At 45.3% G+C, this 16,882-nt stretch overlaps 1 protein-coding gene across 3 annotated transcripts in view; it reads left to right on the forward strand.

Annotated features, from left to right (window-relative positions):
- DOCK1 (dedicator of cytokinesis 1) overlaps positions 1-16,882 on the forward strand; it is a 488,408-nt gene that overhangs the window by 62,301 nt on the left and 409,225 nt on the right. For all 3 annotated transcript variants that reach the window (XM_034986026.1, XM_034986046.1, XM_034986035.1), the window contains exons 4-10: positions 2,070-2,125; positions 6,134-6,230; positions 8,952-9,100; positions 12,472-12,607; positions 13,692-13,849; positions 15,660-15,741; positions 16,133-16,268. In XM_034986026.1, the coding sequence (XP_034841917.1) occupies positions 2,070-2,125; positions 6,134-6,230; positions 8,952-9,100; positions 12,472-12,607; positions 13,692-13,849; positions 15,660-15,741; positions 16,133-16,268 (814 nt within the window). The remainder of the gene's footprint in view (positions 1-2,069; positions 2,126-6,133; positions 6,231-8,951; positions 9,101-12,471; positions 12,608-13,691; positions 13,850-15,659; positions 15,742-16,132; positions 16,269-16,882) is intronic.

Here is a 16,882-nt window from a genome sequence, read left to right on the forward strand (position 1 = left end):
AAAGGTTCTGCTTTTCCAGGGCCGTTTGCATGCGTGGTTCTTTGAACTTCTGAAGCCAAGACCTGCAATTACACCTCAATCCTTGTGGTGGACACTCCCTGACACAGTTCTGTTGTGGCTTTTCCGTTCTTAGCTTCATAAAACCTAATTACGGCCCTCTGGTTTTATTCTACAATTTTGAAATAATACGCATTCTAAGCTGTGATTAGGCTCTGTCCACGTTAACTCACACACTTTAGTATCTACGTATGCTTGACAGATGGTTCGTTTTACTCCTGCTTCTTAACTCTGCCTCTCATGATCTCTTTATTGGGCTGGACTCCTCATGTGGTCCTGAGCCTGTAACTTAAGGCTTCCAAAGTCCAGCGGCTCAAGCACAGGACCTGCCTGCCCTACTTCCCCCGGAAACCCCGCAGCCGGGCCCTGCTGGCCAGGTGGGAGCTATTTGTCCTTTGTAGCCGTCATTTACGAAGGGCCCCACTTGAACTGCATTTTTTCTTCTGAAATCCTCATTGGAAAACGAGGCAATTGTGAAGCCTTTAAAGATAGTATGATTTTGTAGTGGGCCCCTCCAGGCAGTGCAGAGAAAGGACTTGGCCTCTAGTCATCCAGACTCCCAAGTGTTCTGGAACCATCCTTTGTCTAGCTATGCACACAGACGTAGTTTGTCTGGACTGGTTTTGAGTGACCCCGGCTGGAGCGATTGCTCGTTTCAAGCCTCCACGTGTGTCCCCTCCCTGCTTTCCACTCCTCCCTCTGTGGCTTCATGGTGTCTGGGAGCAGGTGTACTGAGATCGTGGGGTGTCTTTGTTTGTGGACACAGGTGAGGCTGGCTTGTTTGTCCTCTTCCTGCCTCCATCCGTGTGCACACGTTGACATCACCTCTGCTCCTGGAGGCATCCTGGGGCTTGGGGGTGTCCTGAACAACTGGGACCTGGTGGAACTCCCAGCCTTGGGGCCCTTTGGTCTGCTTTCGTGCTCGGCCACTGTCTTTCTGCCCGACTGCTGCCGTCTCTGTGATAATTCTTTATGTGAAATTCCGGCTTTCCTCGTAGGCAGAAGGAGCCTGAGTCCGTGATGCCCGTGCCCCCCCCAAACACGATTAGTAGCTGTGGTTTCTGGTCTTCCTGTGTAAATCCTTTGGGGCCAGATGCCAGGGAAACGCAGTCAGAAGCTCCTCTTCACACAACAGGTGCCTGGAAACCACCAGGGCCGCTGAGTAAATTCCTGCTGCACGCGCTACGTCTCACACGGGAAACCCTATCCAGCCGTGCTATGCAGCCCCGGGTCCCAGCACCTCTTGCCCCATTTCAGGTGCTCGTTTCTGCCTCACACCAGAGAGGTGGCTATTTTGTTTGCTCAGGAAGCAGGACAGCAAGCCTTGGTAAAGCTCTTAGCACTTCGCGGACTGCACCTGACACTGAACTTGCACTTGAGAAACGCTCCCTCGGGCACTCAAACCATAAGGTTTGAGCCCCTGTGCGTGCTGCGCTTGGGGGATGCAGAGCGTCGTGGTAGTCGTGCGGATTGGGCGAAATTCGCCCACTTTCTGTATTTTCTCAGATGGCCCCTCTGTTGGGAGATTGATGAGAATCTGTGGGTCAGGTAAGTAAGTAGTCCTACATGCTTACGTGATGATAAATGGTGGAAATCAATTTTCCATGGCCATTTTAGCTTTGCTTGGAAGAGGGAACTGTCAGAGACCGTCATCAGAAATTGTTCTTAGGCATCTGCAGGCTTTAGAGCTGCCCGAGTCAAGGGCATCAGCGGACCCGAGGTGAGTCCTGTGGGGAAGACCCAGGACAGCCCTGTGCACTTTTTTCCTTGCACACGGATCGCTTCTGTTTTCTTCAGAGACATCTGTAGTGTCCGTGAAACACAAGCAGGCTGAGTTTATACTTCCTGTTCGCCCCGCTGTGTTGTATGTGAGGCTTACCATAAGGCTTGCAGAATTAATAGGGACCCAGCCATCCCTCCCCTCACCTTGTCACGGTGGTTTTTGATTTTCGGTTGGTTTTCAAGTTGATAATGAAATTACTTTTTTTTTTTTTTTTTTTTTACCCCCATAGGGTATATTTCCTGCTTCATATATTCATCTTAAAGAAGCCATAGTTGAAGGAAAAGGGTGAGTCTGGTCTTAATGTTTAAATGAAGAAACACGGTGATTGTATTTGGCTTTGCTGCTCATCCATATGGCAGGGCCTGTTAGGAGGTTGGATGTGGGTGTGAGTGACTGTGATGGGACAGGAGTTCTGGGCAGAGAAAGGGGGCTTGGGATGGAGACGTGTGGACAACATGGCTTTGGACCTTTGAAAAGTCTGAAGTCAGCACTGGGCCTGCAGCCATGCTCCTTCGACCCGTTGCTGATTTTGGGTAGCACTGGTCCAGTGCTCTGTGCTTGTTTGCGAGTGATCCCGCTGGGTAGAGGCTCCAGCCCCCCAGCTCTGAGCCCATTTTTCTGGAAAACTTTGAAGGCTATGACACAAATGGAGTTTAGGGTGAAGCAACAGTTGGTAAATTGGGATGTGTATGAATTTACATTTTGTCTAATTGTGATGTATGTTTCTTAGAGGTCATAAAACTGATGTATAAGATCATTAAAAGGACTTTTATAGAAGGAGAACCCATTAGGCAGGAATGGCAAATGATAGCCAGGTGTGAACTTGGAAGAAGGAGCATTAAAATGTTTTGCTTTTTAGTCTCTTCTACATCTTCACCCTCAGTTAAATATGTAAATTATAAAATTACTAATCATATGATTACTGCATAATGACATCTCTGGCTGATTACAAAATTGCCTTTCTAAGCACTGTACTTTTAACATATGAAAAGGACTAGCTTGGGTTCTGTAGTTGCATGATGCATAACTAAAATGAAGAAAATAATTTAGAGGCATAGATGGGGATGACCTGTAATACAGAATTTTTTAATACAGATAAAATGTGTTGTGTGCAGAGTTTTAAAGGGAAGGAAAAAAGGAAAGCTTTGACTCTTGTTGTAGATATAATGGAATGAAGTATGCATTGAATGTATTTGACATCTGTCTGTATTGGAATCAATATAGAAGTCAGACTGATTAATTTTTATAAAGAAGCACTGTGAGTATACAAAAGAATATATGGAGAATGTAATTATGAAGCATAATAGTAAAGTGAACGAGAGATTATTTTGATTCCCAGTGAGTGGAATCACACCCACACAGACAGACACATTGGCTTCCGTTCCTGCGGCTCGTGGGAGATGCCCCAGGGTTAGCGAGTGATTGGCGCACCGGGGACAGAAGCAGTTAAGAAACGGTTTCTCTGCTGTGCTGTGGGGCTCCCTGTGTTTGCTCCCCATGCTGCTCCTCTGGTCCTGCCTCCCTCCTGCTCTCCCACCCACGCCCAGCTGCCTTCTGTCTCCCTTCTTGAAAAGACCCTCCTGCCTTCAGGCTTGACAGGTGGTCTCAGCGCTCCTCCTTTCCTCCGGAGATCTGCGGACCTTGACCTCCCCACCCCACGGTCCTTCCTCCTTTCCAGGGCAGGTCGCTCTGTCATCCGACCCCCACCTGCCTCCTTGCTCTCCAAGGTCCTTACCCCGTCTCTCTTGCAGGGTTTCCTGTTTCTGTACCCCCTTCACTCTTAGACATCCTGCATCATTGCTGTGTGCCGGCTGTCGCCGATTCTCTACCTTTTTCCCCATACCCAAGGCAGTTCCCATTTGTCCGCTCTCCCGTGCTCCTGTGGCTACCAGTGCCTCCTATTTCTGGGCTTCCATTGTCTTCTCAGGGCTGCTCTTCTGGTGCTTTCCTGCAGTATTGGACGCTGGTGGCTGTCCCCTTCACTGGAGCCCCTTGTCTATTCTGATGCTTTCGTCCCATTTCTGTGGCTTCCTAGCCTATTTCCCCCTGCCCACTACTCCCAGGGGGCTCTCCTTGCCCTTCTCCTAGCCCTGTGTTGCCCCTCCGTTTGACACGGCCCGTGTTGTTGTGTTTCCTCTCTGTGGGTGATGCTCGGATGGGGGCCTCCAGCCCTGACTGTCCTTGATGTCTAGCTGGATCATTTAGAGCCAAGTAACTAAGGAGCCACCGCCACTGGCTGAGCGTCTGCTGTGTCCTGCCCATTCTTCCATGCCCTGCATGATGTTCTTTCCATAGGTCTTACCGACAGCCCTGTGAGACAGCTGCTGTTGGCTTTGTACATTGCTGACCCTTGCAGGTAATGAGGTGATTACATAGATGATGATACAACAAAGCCAGATCAGGTACATTAGAGCCAGTTGGCGCGTTTGTTCCAGGGACAGATCAGGCTTACGAAGAGGGAGAAAGTGAGAAGGATGCAGAACCAAGACCAGGACCCAGCATGAGCAGTGAGGCCCTGTATAAGTGGTGGAAGCAGGGTTGTCAGGTTGAGCTCCGAGTTTCTGATAACCAGTGGAAGAGCCCAGTGGATTCAGCATGAAACTCAGGATTTGGAGGACGGAAACATCCCAGTTGTTGAGTGAGGAGTAATCCACCCCCCACCCCCCCAGAGGCTTTCTAAGGATGGCATTGCAGAGTGTAAGGAACCCCATTTTCATCAGCACCCTTACTGGGAACCTTGGTGACAGACTTGGCAGGACTGCTGTAACAACCATATTCTGTACTAGACACTGATGATGTCCCATCAGAGGGGAATTCCTAAAAACAGTTTTGTGGGGTGTGGTCCCATACGCACCCCTGCCTCAGACATCTGGTCCCTGCTGCTCCAGGTGGTGCATGTGGCCAGACCTGTCCACAGAGACTGGTCTTCTCAGGGACTCCACTGTTCCTTCCTTTGGGAGTCCTGACCATCAGCGGGTCACTGCAGGCCTAAACCCCAATGTGAGCCCAAGTAAGAGTCCCGTCCACTGATCTAGGCTCCAGCCAGATCAAGATATGTGGGTGGGACCTATCTCAGAATCCCTGCACATTCCATGCTGGTTGGAGTCCGTCTGTTCGGCAGTTCTGGGGCCAGGTGGCCCAATTTCACGAGCCTCCCTTCAGTCTCTTCTCAGTCCCAAGTATTCTGAGTCCTTACTCACAGGACCTGATGCAGAGCATGTGACTGGAAAACAATGGCTGATATGATTTAAAAAAAAAAAAAAAAAAAAAGCACAAATAGCAAGTTAAGAATAAGTCAGGGGTTGGGGCGCCTGGGTGGCTCAGTCGTTAAGCGTCTGCCTTCGGCTCAGGTCCTGATCCCGGGGTCCTAGGATCGAGCCCCGCATCGGGCTCCCTCCTCTGCGGGGAGCCTGCTTCTCCCTCTCCCACTCCCCCTGCTTGTGTTCCCTCTGTCAAATAAATAAATGAAATCTTTAAAAAATAAAAAAAAATTTAGAGTAAGTCAGGGGTTAACCTCTTTTGGGGTGCAGGGAAAAGGGAAAGGATAATCTGAGTGTTGGGATATCAGAGTACCTCCGGACATTTGAGAGAGCTGTTGCCTCATTCATATTTCTCCAAGGAGAACTGCTTTATGCATTATCATATAATGAGTTTTATGCATGATGGAAACGTAAAAATCATCTTAACCCAAACCTGCATTTTAATGCCATACATATTGGTTATGATTGATGGCATCTATAAAATAGGTGGGTACACATATTATGAATGTACTCTCAGACCTTGGCGTTCTGAAGCCTTCTTAAATTTTTTTTTTTTTTTTAAGATTTTATTTATTTATTTGACAGACACAGCGAGAGAGGGAACACAAGCAGGGTGAGGGGCAGAGGGAGAAGCAGGCTTCCCGCTGAGCAGGGAGCCAGATGCGGGGCTCGATCCCAGGACCCTGGGACCATGACCTGAGCTGAAGGCAGTCGCTTAACCGACTGAGCCACCCAGGTGCCCCCTGAAGCCTTCTAATGGGATATCGTTTGCCTCCTTCCTCTTGCCGTGACGTACGAGGTAGACGCCCTTACACGTAGGGCAATGTGTGAACGCGTTCGTGCTCTGTACAAATATTACCTGTCGTTCTTAGAGGTGTGTGTGTTCCTATCTGTGGACACAGCCTTATTTGTGTATTTTCTCTCCGTTTGCTTAAATATTTAATTCTGTGGACTAGAATTGGAATTTACAAGGTACAACTTGCAGACTTTAACAAACCCATGAACATAGCCATCCTTTCCTCTTCTCCCTTAGGCAACATGAAACGGTCATCCCGGGTGACCTCCCGCTCATACAGGAAGTCACCACGACACTCCGGGAGTGGTCCACCATCTGGAGGCAGCTCTACGTGGTGAGAAAATGGGATATTGAATCTAAGCTTAAACACAGAGAATGGTCTTTTTGGACCTTGCTGTACCAATGGTTTTTTTTTTTTTTCTCCTTTCCCTGGGAACCTCAAAAGCAGAACTTCTGGACTGAGTCATGCTCAGGGCAAAGAAAGCCACATGTCCCGTTATTCTGGCCACCCTGGGGGGCCGTTTGTCCTCTTGGACCTGCTTTGTGTTGGGGTGTGGCCATGCTCACTGTGACAAAACACTGATAAAGGGGTTCCCCCTCCTTGTGCAGTACGGGAGATGGGCTGCTTGAGTGCTTTGGAAGACAGGATTAAGCAGGCTGCACTGATGTAACCCCAATGTTTATATTTTGATCATGAAAACTCAGATTTGCTTTTAAGCTATAATGGATGCTTATTTATGGATGCAGTAGAGAACAATTGCTGTTTATTTTTTTTTGCCATCGTCTGTCTCTTATTGTTAAGACTTACATAGTCTTCTAGACCTAAGTGTGCCTGTTATAGAGGTGGGGAAGTCATTTACATTCCAGCTCCATGTACAACTGTCCAGTTCTCCCAATCACGGAAGAAGCCTTATTAATGCAGGGAGGTTGAGACTCTGACATCTCCCATTTCCTATTCCCTCGGGGCATTTCTTTGCACATGAATTCATATTTGCAGAAGATTACCTTTTGTTAAGCCTGTATTTCTATTCAGAGTGTTGATTTCTCATATGCTAATGTTGTCAGCACAAAGCAAGGGCTCTGGAGAGAAGTCAGTGCATCGATTTCTTGGGAACACAGAAAACTTGCAAAAGTCCCACAGCTGCTCCCTGGGCAGGCTTGTTGTTTTTGATTATACAGTGGTTTCTTGTAAATGCACAGTAATAAGCAGTTGCAGTAATTGGTCATCAAATGTTCTCAAAAACCGAAAAGCGTAAAGTTAGCCATGAATGTTTTGTGTAAATCTGAGCAATTTTGTAGTCCGTCTTTCATGTTCAACTTAGCAATTTTTAAACAAAAATATGGCAGCAAAACAAACAGGGCTGATGCTGACTGATCCGTTAGTGGGCGTGGCTCTAGCCTTCCGGCCTGGGAGAGGCATGCCCAGCCATCACCTTGGTTTCCTTTTTAGAAATGCAGGTTTGCCTCTTGTGGACTTACATTGGTATTTGTACAAAGCTAGAAAAAAATTCCTTACAGTATTCTTCTATGAATTGGTTTTTTTGCTGTGCTCTCTGGTTGTAGACAAGCTAATAGAATATTACGAAGTTTAGATATTTGATAAGGCTTTAGAAAAAAATGAATTAGTAAGAGGAAACAAACCTAGTTGTGGAATAAACCATTACTTTTGACCATTTAGTTGTTTTTTAAGAAATTAACATTAGGATGATGCTATAAAGAGGAGCTTGGGTACAGGATAGTCTGCTGGGGTATTCTCTGACAGGTTGGTGGTGGGGACCTTAGAAATTGCTAGAAAGAAGGTCACGTACTAGAAATAGTGGGATGAGAGGGTCAGATATGTAGAGCGGAAGTTATTTTAAAAAGTAACAATGGCCATGTTTTAATATATATATAGGGACCATGTTTAGAATTTTATCAAATAAGAAGTGTCTCCTAGATGTCTTTTCATGGAAGGAACCAGTGGCTTCTTTTAGGAGTTAGGGGGCAATCCCTAATTTCCTTGATGAATTGTACTCTCGGCTGTTGCAAAACTGTTGCCTTTTTTTTTTGTACCATCAACCCCTTCAAAATACGTAGAAAGTGATAAAAGTGTGAATTTGTGTTTTCCTTTTGATGTAAATGCACCGAGAGCTTGCAGATTCAGATTTCACTCCTGGCAGAACCACTCTGTATGCGCTGAGTGAAGCACAGTGCGTGGGGTTCCCTGCAGCTTGGCTGCCAACACGCCCTGGCGGTCATTTGCCTGGTGTGCTGGGAATGGCACAGGGCACAGTGTTCAAAATATTGAAGACTCCATGGCAAGGTCTTTTTTTTTTTTTTTTAAGATTTTTATTTATTTATTTGACAGAGAGAGCACAAGTAGGCAGAGAGGCAGGCAGAAGGAGAAGGAGAAGCAGACTCCCCACTGAGCAGAGAGAGCCAGACGTGGGGCTCGATCCCAGGACCCTGGGATCATGACCTGAGCCGAAGGCAGACGCTTAACCCACTGAGCCACCCAAGCACCCTCAGTGGTCTTTTTTTTTTTTTTTTGAAGATTTTATTTATTTATTTGACAGAGACAGGCAGGGGGAGTGGGAGAGGGAGAAGCAGGCTTCCCGCTGAGCGGGGAGCCCGATGCGGGGCTCGATCCCAGGACCCTGGGATCATGACCTGAGCCAAAGGCAGACGCTTAACCCACTGAGCCACCCAGGTGTCCCTCCATGGCAAGATCTTTAGACTCACACTTATTCTGTGGGAGTTTCAGAGTAGCCCATCTATGGGCCACGTACTAGAAGTTCATATGGCTCCACATCCATTTCTCTCTGATTAACCTCTCCATTTAGGGACACATGTTCTGGAACGTTGGATGGAATATTGAGGATTTTGCATTACTTCTTATCCTTTTGATCTTTTAGTGCCTGATAGGAAACAGGCTCCATATCGTGTTCCTGTTTCATGCTTTTAACATTGATTGAATCCCATCATAAAGCATATACTACATGTGTATTTGAAAAACAACCCACAGTGTTTTTTCCTACCAAAAGCTTTATACATGGCTTTTCTCTCCTTTATATAGCAAGACAATAGGGAGATGTTTCGAAGTGTGCGGCACATGATCTACGACCTTATTGAATGGCGGTCACAGATTCTTTCTGGAACTCTGCCACAGGATGAGCTCAAAGAACTGAAGAAGAAGGTCACTGCCAAAATTGATTATGGCAACAGGTTTGTTTATTTGAAAGATGATTTCATGCTTAAATTATCCAATATAACAACATTACCATAAGCCTTGAGGAAGTTAAAATCATATTTTATCATAAAACAATTTCTAACAACAAAATAAGGGTATAGTTTTCATTTTTAAAAGGATAGGTTATTTTCTATTGGATTCTAAAAATCAGGAGTTTTCACAGTCATTGTCGAAACCTGTTCTTGTGTCTGAGAAACTGGGGCCAGGGTGACCTGTCATTTTCACTCTTCCATAGATGACACTGCCGTGATTTCCCCTGACAAGGGACTTTTAGTTATTTTCTGCTCACAGTACTTGACTTCGAGTCCAGACATGGGTGTACTTTGTGCAATAACAAGCACCAGGTTGCCTTGGTGGAATCCTAAGTTCTAAGAGTTGGAAGGGACATCAAAGGTCACCTTGAAACTTATCACCAGAAATCTGAATCTCAGATAAACAACAAATAATTTTGCTTTGTGCAAGGATGTCTTTTGCAAAAGTTCCCATCTACAGCAGGCCTCCACTCAGCTCTGCTTGCATGTCTTCAGCAGTGGTGCGCCCCCTTCCCCACGGCGCTGTGCGTTCCACCGTTCGCAGGGCGTCCGGATGCTGAGCAGGAGTGAGCTGCTTCATCCTGATTCTGCCAAGTCTGTGACCGGAGTGAGGCCACGTCCTTTCCCATGGGCTAACTGTTTGGTTGTTCCTGTAAAGTCAGAGCTGCAAGAAGCCTTTAAAAATTACCTGGTCACATGATTCCCAGATGCTGGGGTCTGTATCAGAATCACTTAGAGAGCTTTCAAAATATAGAATTATGGGGCCCACTCCTGAAGATTCTGATTTCTAAGATGTGCAATGCTGGCTGGAAATCGCAGTTTTTAAAAATAGGGTTGGACCATGCTGGATAGCAGATTGGGGAACTTCTGGGAGAATCGGAACCTCTGGACAGTATGCTCAGAGAATGGGAGAGGTTTGTCCCCAGCTGTTCAGCTGAAAGGTGCCCTGGGTAAACTAAAGAATCTTTCTGTAATATCAGAATTATAATTTTGTTTTGTAGTACTTCCTCCTTTCAAGTGTGAAAAGTTTCTAAAAACAACATTATTAGTTACATGTAGTATTTGGATTAAAAAGGCTACAGGAGAAGGTGTCTCTCCCCCCCCACCAAAAAGTCAGAGACTTCTGTGTGTAGGATATTAGATATTGTTGCAGGGAAACCCATTTCATGAGGACCTGCTTAAAAAAAACCAAACCTTTGGAGCTTTGATTCTGTTTTCTATTGGAGTATTGTATTTTAAACTTTCATTCAGAAACCACCTGCTTAATTTGGCTGTGGGAAGCAACCAAGGTACATTACGTCATGGAACAATCTAGTTAAGAAAGGAAGCGTTTCAAAACATTATTTACTACTTTCATCGGAAATACAGTCCTTAATAAGACAGTCTTTGGCCCTCTTGCTGTGCTAAGATCCACCTTCATAGTGGAAGCTCACTGTGGTTTCAGAGCCTTATGAGCACTGTTGTTGAGAAAATGCAGAATAGTTGGCATGAAGAAGACCCCTGGCAGGTCACTTCGTGTACCATTTTCCATGTGACATTCTGGAAAGAGCCTCGACTCTGCCATGAGAGGGTTCTGGCTCAGAATCCAGGCTCTGGGTTCTTCTAGATGTTTCTCTGAGCTTAGGTTTCTTCTTTTGCGAAATGGGTCTGACCACCTGTCCTGGAAGGAGTGAGGGGAGGTGCACCTGGCAGGATGTATGCAGCAGGCTGGTACATATAGCCTGGGCCTCTGCTCCTCAGGGAGCCTGATGTGGTGTGGCATCCAGGACCTCTGGCCCCTCCTCCTAAAGCCAGCTACTTTGTAGATCAACTTACACCAGCACTGGCTCTGCCCATGCAAGAAAGGATTCTCTCCCTACCTCATTAGCATTGACTCCACCCACACCAGCATTGACCCCGCCTATACCAGCACTGACACTTTCCAGGGACAGGTTCAGGGTTTGGATGAGCAGTAATATTTGGGAGAGGGTCTTTACCTCATTAGTGAAACGTGTTACAGAGACAATTGATGAGAGCCCGAAAGCCTTTTTTTTTTTTTTAAATATCTTTCTGTCCTCTTGAGGTACCCCACAATCATTGCAACTACTGAGGCTGTTTTCATGCAGAGCGAAAAGCCTGTATTTGAAAAGCCTGTATTTGTTTGAAAGCCTCATGTTGCTGACAGGTCCAGTCGGTTCTGCTTCACCATCAGTGGATTTGCTCAATAGATACTCAGAGGGAAAAGCAAGGTCTTTGTGACCGCCTTCCGAATGGTGCAGTGGTCCAGCATATCTGTCAGAATGGTCCTGCTTGACACGGTATCAGACTCCTATCCAGTGTTAAGGTGTGTGACCTTCAGAGAAGAGAAATCAGAGATGAGTTTGTCTGGTTGGAGTCTTTATTACCAAATCAACTTTCTTAAAACTGTAACTGTTAAGGGCATTATTTAATTGAAATTTATCTTTCTTTCAGCAGACTCTTTACACTGCCGTATGGTTAAAAAAACCCCGAAAATTTCCTGCTTCTGTAGACTTGTTAATCGCACGAAGAAAATCCCAAAGGCAAAGTATAAGGCATCTGTGGTTAAGATCCTCGTATCTTATTAAAAAGAAAACCATAACACATCACATAGCACAGCTCCTGGTTTCTTTCTTTACATAATGGTCTTTGTTTATTCTTTAAATAAAGGTTGTGCTAAAAATCACCTTACAATTTTGTTGGATTTGGGGGAAACAGAATGTTGCCAAAAAGACATTTCCAGGTATAGATGGACAGATGTATTAGACAGCTGCTGCTTGTGTTTCAAGGTGGTTACTTCATCTAGCCATCTGGCCAGAAAGTTGCTCAATGTTACTGTGAATAACTTCCACATGTTTGTTGTCGAAACACAATAGAATGTCTTTATCGAAGATCTTCTGATGGGCTGATTGGGGATTAGAACTGACTGTAGGTAGAAGGAAAGCTGTGTGATATAAAACTTACTGGAATAGAATGGTGGGTATGCCTCCGCTCCGGCTCTTCCACCCTCTGCTGCCCAGCTCAGTGATGATGTCACAGCTACCAGCCTTAAGTATTTGGGCACGTGGGTTTGTATGTCATTGCATATATGTGTGTGTGTGTGTGTGTGTATAGATGTATATATACTCTCTCTGTACATGCTATATATATGTATGTGTGTGTGTGTGTATATATATATATATATACACACCCCTCCCCCATACATATATAGTAGGTGTGTGCTTTCAGCTCTCCATGCTGTTCACATCGTAGTTAGTAACACACACCTCAAAGGCCGTGGTGCGTGTCCATGAAGTTCTGAATTTTTGTTGTTGTAGAATTCTTGATTTGGACTTGGTGGTGAGAGATGAAGACGGGAACATTTTGGATCCAGAACTAACTAGCACGATTAGTCTCTTTAGAGCTCATGAAATAGCTTCTAAACAAGTGGAGGAGAGATTGCAAGAAGAGAAGGTAAGGTCTGCTCTCTGTAATGTGCCATTTACCTTTGGAGTGTCTTTTCTCAATAACTGCTTTCAACACTAGTAAAACACCAGTGGAACCCAGAATTTGCACTCGAAAACCCCCAAAAAGCACAGCTAAACTATATATTTCATACAGTTGAAGAATGGAAAGGAGCCCGGTGTCATGGTGTTGAGGACTTTTGGAAAGGAGCTCATCCTGTGTGGGGGGAGGGTCACCCAGCACTTGCTTCATCATAGGATGCAGGGTCTTAATGACATTGACTTTGTGTTCTCATGTCATGGGAAACAGTACTTGATTCTGCATTTCCTCTTTGATAGGAGCCCAGGGAGGGATATATTCTAAGCTCGATGAGGGTAGGGAACACATGTCTTATTCGTCTTTCATCTTCCCTGGTCTTATTTTATTTTATTATTTTATTTTATTTTATTTGACAGAGAGAGACACAGCGAGAGCAGAAATACAAGCAGGGGGAGTGGGAGAGGGAGAAGCAGGCTTCCCGCAGAGCAGGGAGCCCGATGCGGGGCTCGATCCCAGGACCCTGGGATCATGACCTGAGCCGAAGGCAGGCGCTTAACGACTGAGCCACCCAGGCGCCCCATTTTCCCTGGTCTTTAATGGGAACTTCTGTATAGCAGATATTCAGAAATCAATTGATTGAGTCAGCCATTCATTCAGCAAGTCTTTATTGGGCACCTGCTGTGTGCCACCTACTGAAGACATAAGGATGAGTAAGACAGAAATGTCCTCGGAGGATTTAGCCTAATGCAGAAACAAAAATTAAGCAAGTATGCATGTAAACACCATTGTGATTGACTGCGTAGACACTCGAGTATCTGAAGACAGGACTCAGGGCAAACTCTTAAGGGATTGTGACCTCTGCAAAGGGCGTAATTACTTTCAGTTGGGTGCGTGCATGCGTTCAGAACTTGATGTGGGACAAGGAAGTGACTTGAGGCTTTGCTGTGTTACGCCAACTGGTTGCACATAGTTTCCTCTTCTGTTGAGAAGAAAGAAAGCGAGGGTTAGTGGTAAGTATCGCTAATGTCCACTTTTTTTTTTTCTCCTTACATAGTCCCAAAAGCAGAACATAGATATTAACAGACAAGCGAAGTTTGCTGCCACCCCTTCTCTGGCCTTGTTTGTCAACCTCAAAAATGTGGTTTGTAAAATCGGAGAAGATGCCGAAGTGCTCATGTCTCTTTATGACCCCGTGGAGTCCAAATTCATCAGGTCAGTGGCGCTGCCCTGCTGCCTCCTCCCTTTCCTCTCCAGTTAGTGTTAGGAGAACGGCACTGGCACTGCCTCAGTTCTTGCTCTCACACAGAGCACTGGGGTGATGGGGTGAACCCAGGGCTGTTTCGGGATCTGGGCCAGTGTCTGCTTTCTTCTTCCTTGCACGCACGTGGGCATTTGACTGTAGAGTTTTGGTCTTGTAATGTTTCAGGGACCTGGCGACTAAAGATTGAACTGATTGTTTCCTGTGTTGTCTTCATAGGGTTTTATGTTTCCAGACCCCCCCAGATAGTATCACTCTTGTCTTAATCTTGCTTTGTCGAACTTTTGTTTTTTGTCAATGTCGTTTTCGGTCCTTTGGCCTGTTGTTGTTTCTGCAGCATGACTGGCTGGAAGGTAGTGTCCAGACCAGTGCTACGTAAAGACTCTCACTTAATATTTGTTGAACAAAATGTTATAGATCTCGTCTCTGCCATTCCTGTCATTTGTAATGTGGTCTCTTTCCTAGTTCTTGCTTTTGTCTCAGTATAAGTTTCTCTTTGTCCAGATGGAAAAATTATGCTTTAAATTATGTGTGAAGTGTGTATGGGTGTGTGTATGTGTTAAAACTGAAAGATCTTCGTTTGTATTCAAGTTTTTTTTTTTTTTAAGAGAGAGAGCACATGTGCATTCGGGGGGGAGGTGGTAGGGCAGAGAGAGAGAGAATCTTAGCAGACTCCACTCTCAGCGCGTAGCCTGATGCGAGGCTCGATCTCATGACCTTGAGGTCTTGACCTAAGCCAAAATCAAGAGTCAGATGCTTAACCAACTGAGCCACCCAGGTGCCCCTGTATTATTCAAAAATTTAAAAGTTAGTATGTGATGAAAACAGAACAAATGGATGAATTTCATCCTCATTTCTATTTTTTTTTTTTTTTAAAGATTTTATTTATTTATTTGACAGGGAGAGACACAGTGAGAGAGGGAACACAAGCGGGGAGCGGGAGGAGGAGAAGCAGGCTTCCTTCAGAGCAGGGAGCCCAGTGCGGGGCTCGATCCCAGGACCCTGGGATCATGACCTGAGCCGAAGGCAGATGCTTAATGACTGAGCCACCCAGGCGCCCCGTCATCATTTCTCATATGGACTTCATTTCTTCCTCTTAGGATTCAATTTGTGTATTTGGCATATTTGGTTGTTCTGGCTATGAAATAGACGTGCGGTATTTCTTTTATACTATAAATGAATGAATGGTGAATTTTAGATTATAGGCAGTCTAAATACACAAGTAATGCTTTTTTTATTTTTTTTTAATATTTTATTTATTTATTTGACCAAGAGAGACACAGCGAGAGAGGGAACACAAGCAGGGGGAGTGGGAGAGGGAGACGCAGACTTCCTGCGGAGCAGGGAGCCCGATGCGGGGCTCGATGCGGGGCTTGATGCCAGGATCCTGGGATCATGACCTGAGCTGAAGGCAGACGCTTAACGACTGAGCCACCCAGGTGCCCCCACAAGTAATGCTTTTAAAGTAATAAACTTTGAAATGGCATTTGCAAATAGTTCCACTACAGTTGTAACCCTAGACATCCCAAATGACAGCCTCTCAATGGTTTTGTACTGACTGTTCTCAACTGTTAACCTTGCGTGGGAGATGACTTACATGTTAATGGAAGAGCAGCTCTGTGTGGCATGGCTGACATTTCTGAGCTCGTGTAGTTGCCTGTATCGTGGACTTCTGTGGTGGTAGTAATAAATCAATGTGGGTGTCTGTTTAGTGCCGTGCTGTATTTGGAAAATGAATTTGTTCTTATTTCTTTTGTTTTCAAGTGAAAACTACCTGGTTCGCTGGTCAAGTTCAGGATTGCCTAAAGATATAGACAGATTACATAATTTGCGAGCTGTCTTTACTGTAAGTACACCCAAAGATGTTCCTTTGCATCATTCACCATCCTAATGATTATTTTTAATGACCTCCCTCTGACTTTCCTACCTGCTAGAATATGGATCCCTGGGATGCCTGTAATCCATGGGAATTCAGTAGTAACAAAACGCCTTCCCAGAACTGTTCTGGGTCTCTAGCTTCCCTTCGAATCCCCATGACAGAGATTTACCCCAGCACTCTCTTATAGCTTAACATTAATTGACTGTTGTTATTCAGTTCCTTTTTGTTATGTGAATAACTTATTAAAATGCTAAAAACTGGTCAGAGAGTCTCAATCCTTCTTTTTACTGTCTTTTTCAATTGAACCTGCACTGAGTAATGGTTCTCCAAGATAATTTATGGAAATTAATATTTCTAGGACCTCGGAAGCAAAGACCTGAAACGGGACAAAATCAGTTTTGTTTGTCAAATCGTTCGAGTGGGTCGCATGGAGCTGAGGGACAACAACACCAGAAAACTGACCTCGGGCTTGCGGAGGCCTTTCGGAGTGGCCGGTAATGCATTTCTCTCCTTTTCCTGAGAGTTTCAAGATCATCACATTCACTCTGTATAGGAGCTGCTGCTGAATATTGGACAGTGGGCTGCTTTGATTTATAAGCTCTTCTGTTAGAAAAAAAAATCTCTTCATTCTTTTCTGTGTGGTTTCTGTGGACGCGCAGCCCAGGATGCTTCAGTCTGCAAGTTTCAGATATAAATCATATATTTGGTTTTCAAGCAGATCACATCTCCTGAGGGAGACCCTGACCCACATTCTCAGCCTGGAGGAAAGCCAGTCACTGGAAGTTTTTAGGGTTTCTGGACTTGGTGATTGATTGATTTAGGAGTAAATTTGCACTGAATAGTCAAAGTGATGAAGAGGTAGAAGGAGAACGGATTGTGAGGAGGACACGGTTATCATGAAATAGGTGCCATCTGTCCTCCATATTTGTGTTCTGTTATTTTGGTAACAGCTCAAGAAAAGGGAGAGATTAGTCACATCTGCTCAGGGAAAGTGAAGGTGTCCCCAGTCTGCTGGAGAAAGGTGAAGGTGTCCCCAGTCTGCTGGGGGAAAGTGAAGGTGTCCCCAGTCTGCTGGAGAAAGGTGAAGGTGTCCGCAGTCTGCTGGAGA

Source organism: Mirounga leonina, unplaced genomic scaffold, assembly GCF_011800145.1.
Source record: "Mirounga leonina isolate KUSES-001 unplaced genomic scaffold, KU_Mleo_1.0 Mir_114, whole genome shotgun sequence".
In the NCBI taxonomy this organism is placed as follows: domain Eukaryota; kingdom Metazoa; phylum Chordata; class Mammalia; order Carnivora; family Phocidae; genus Mirounga; species Mirounga leonina.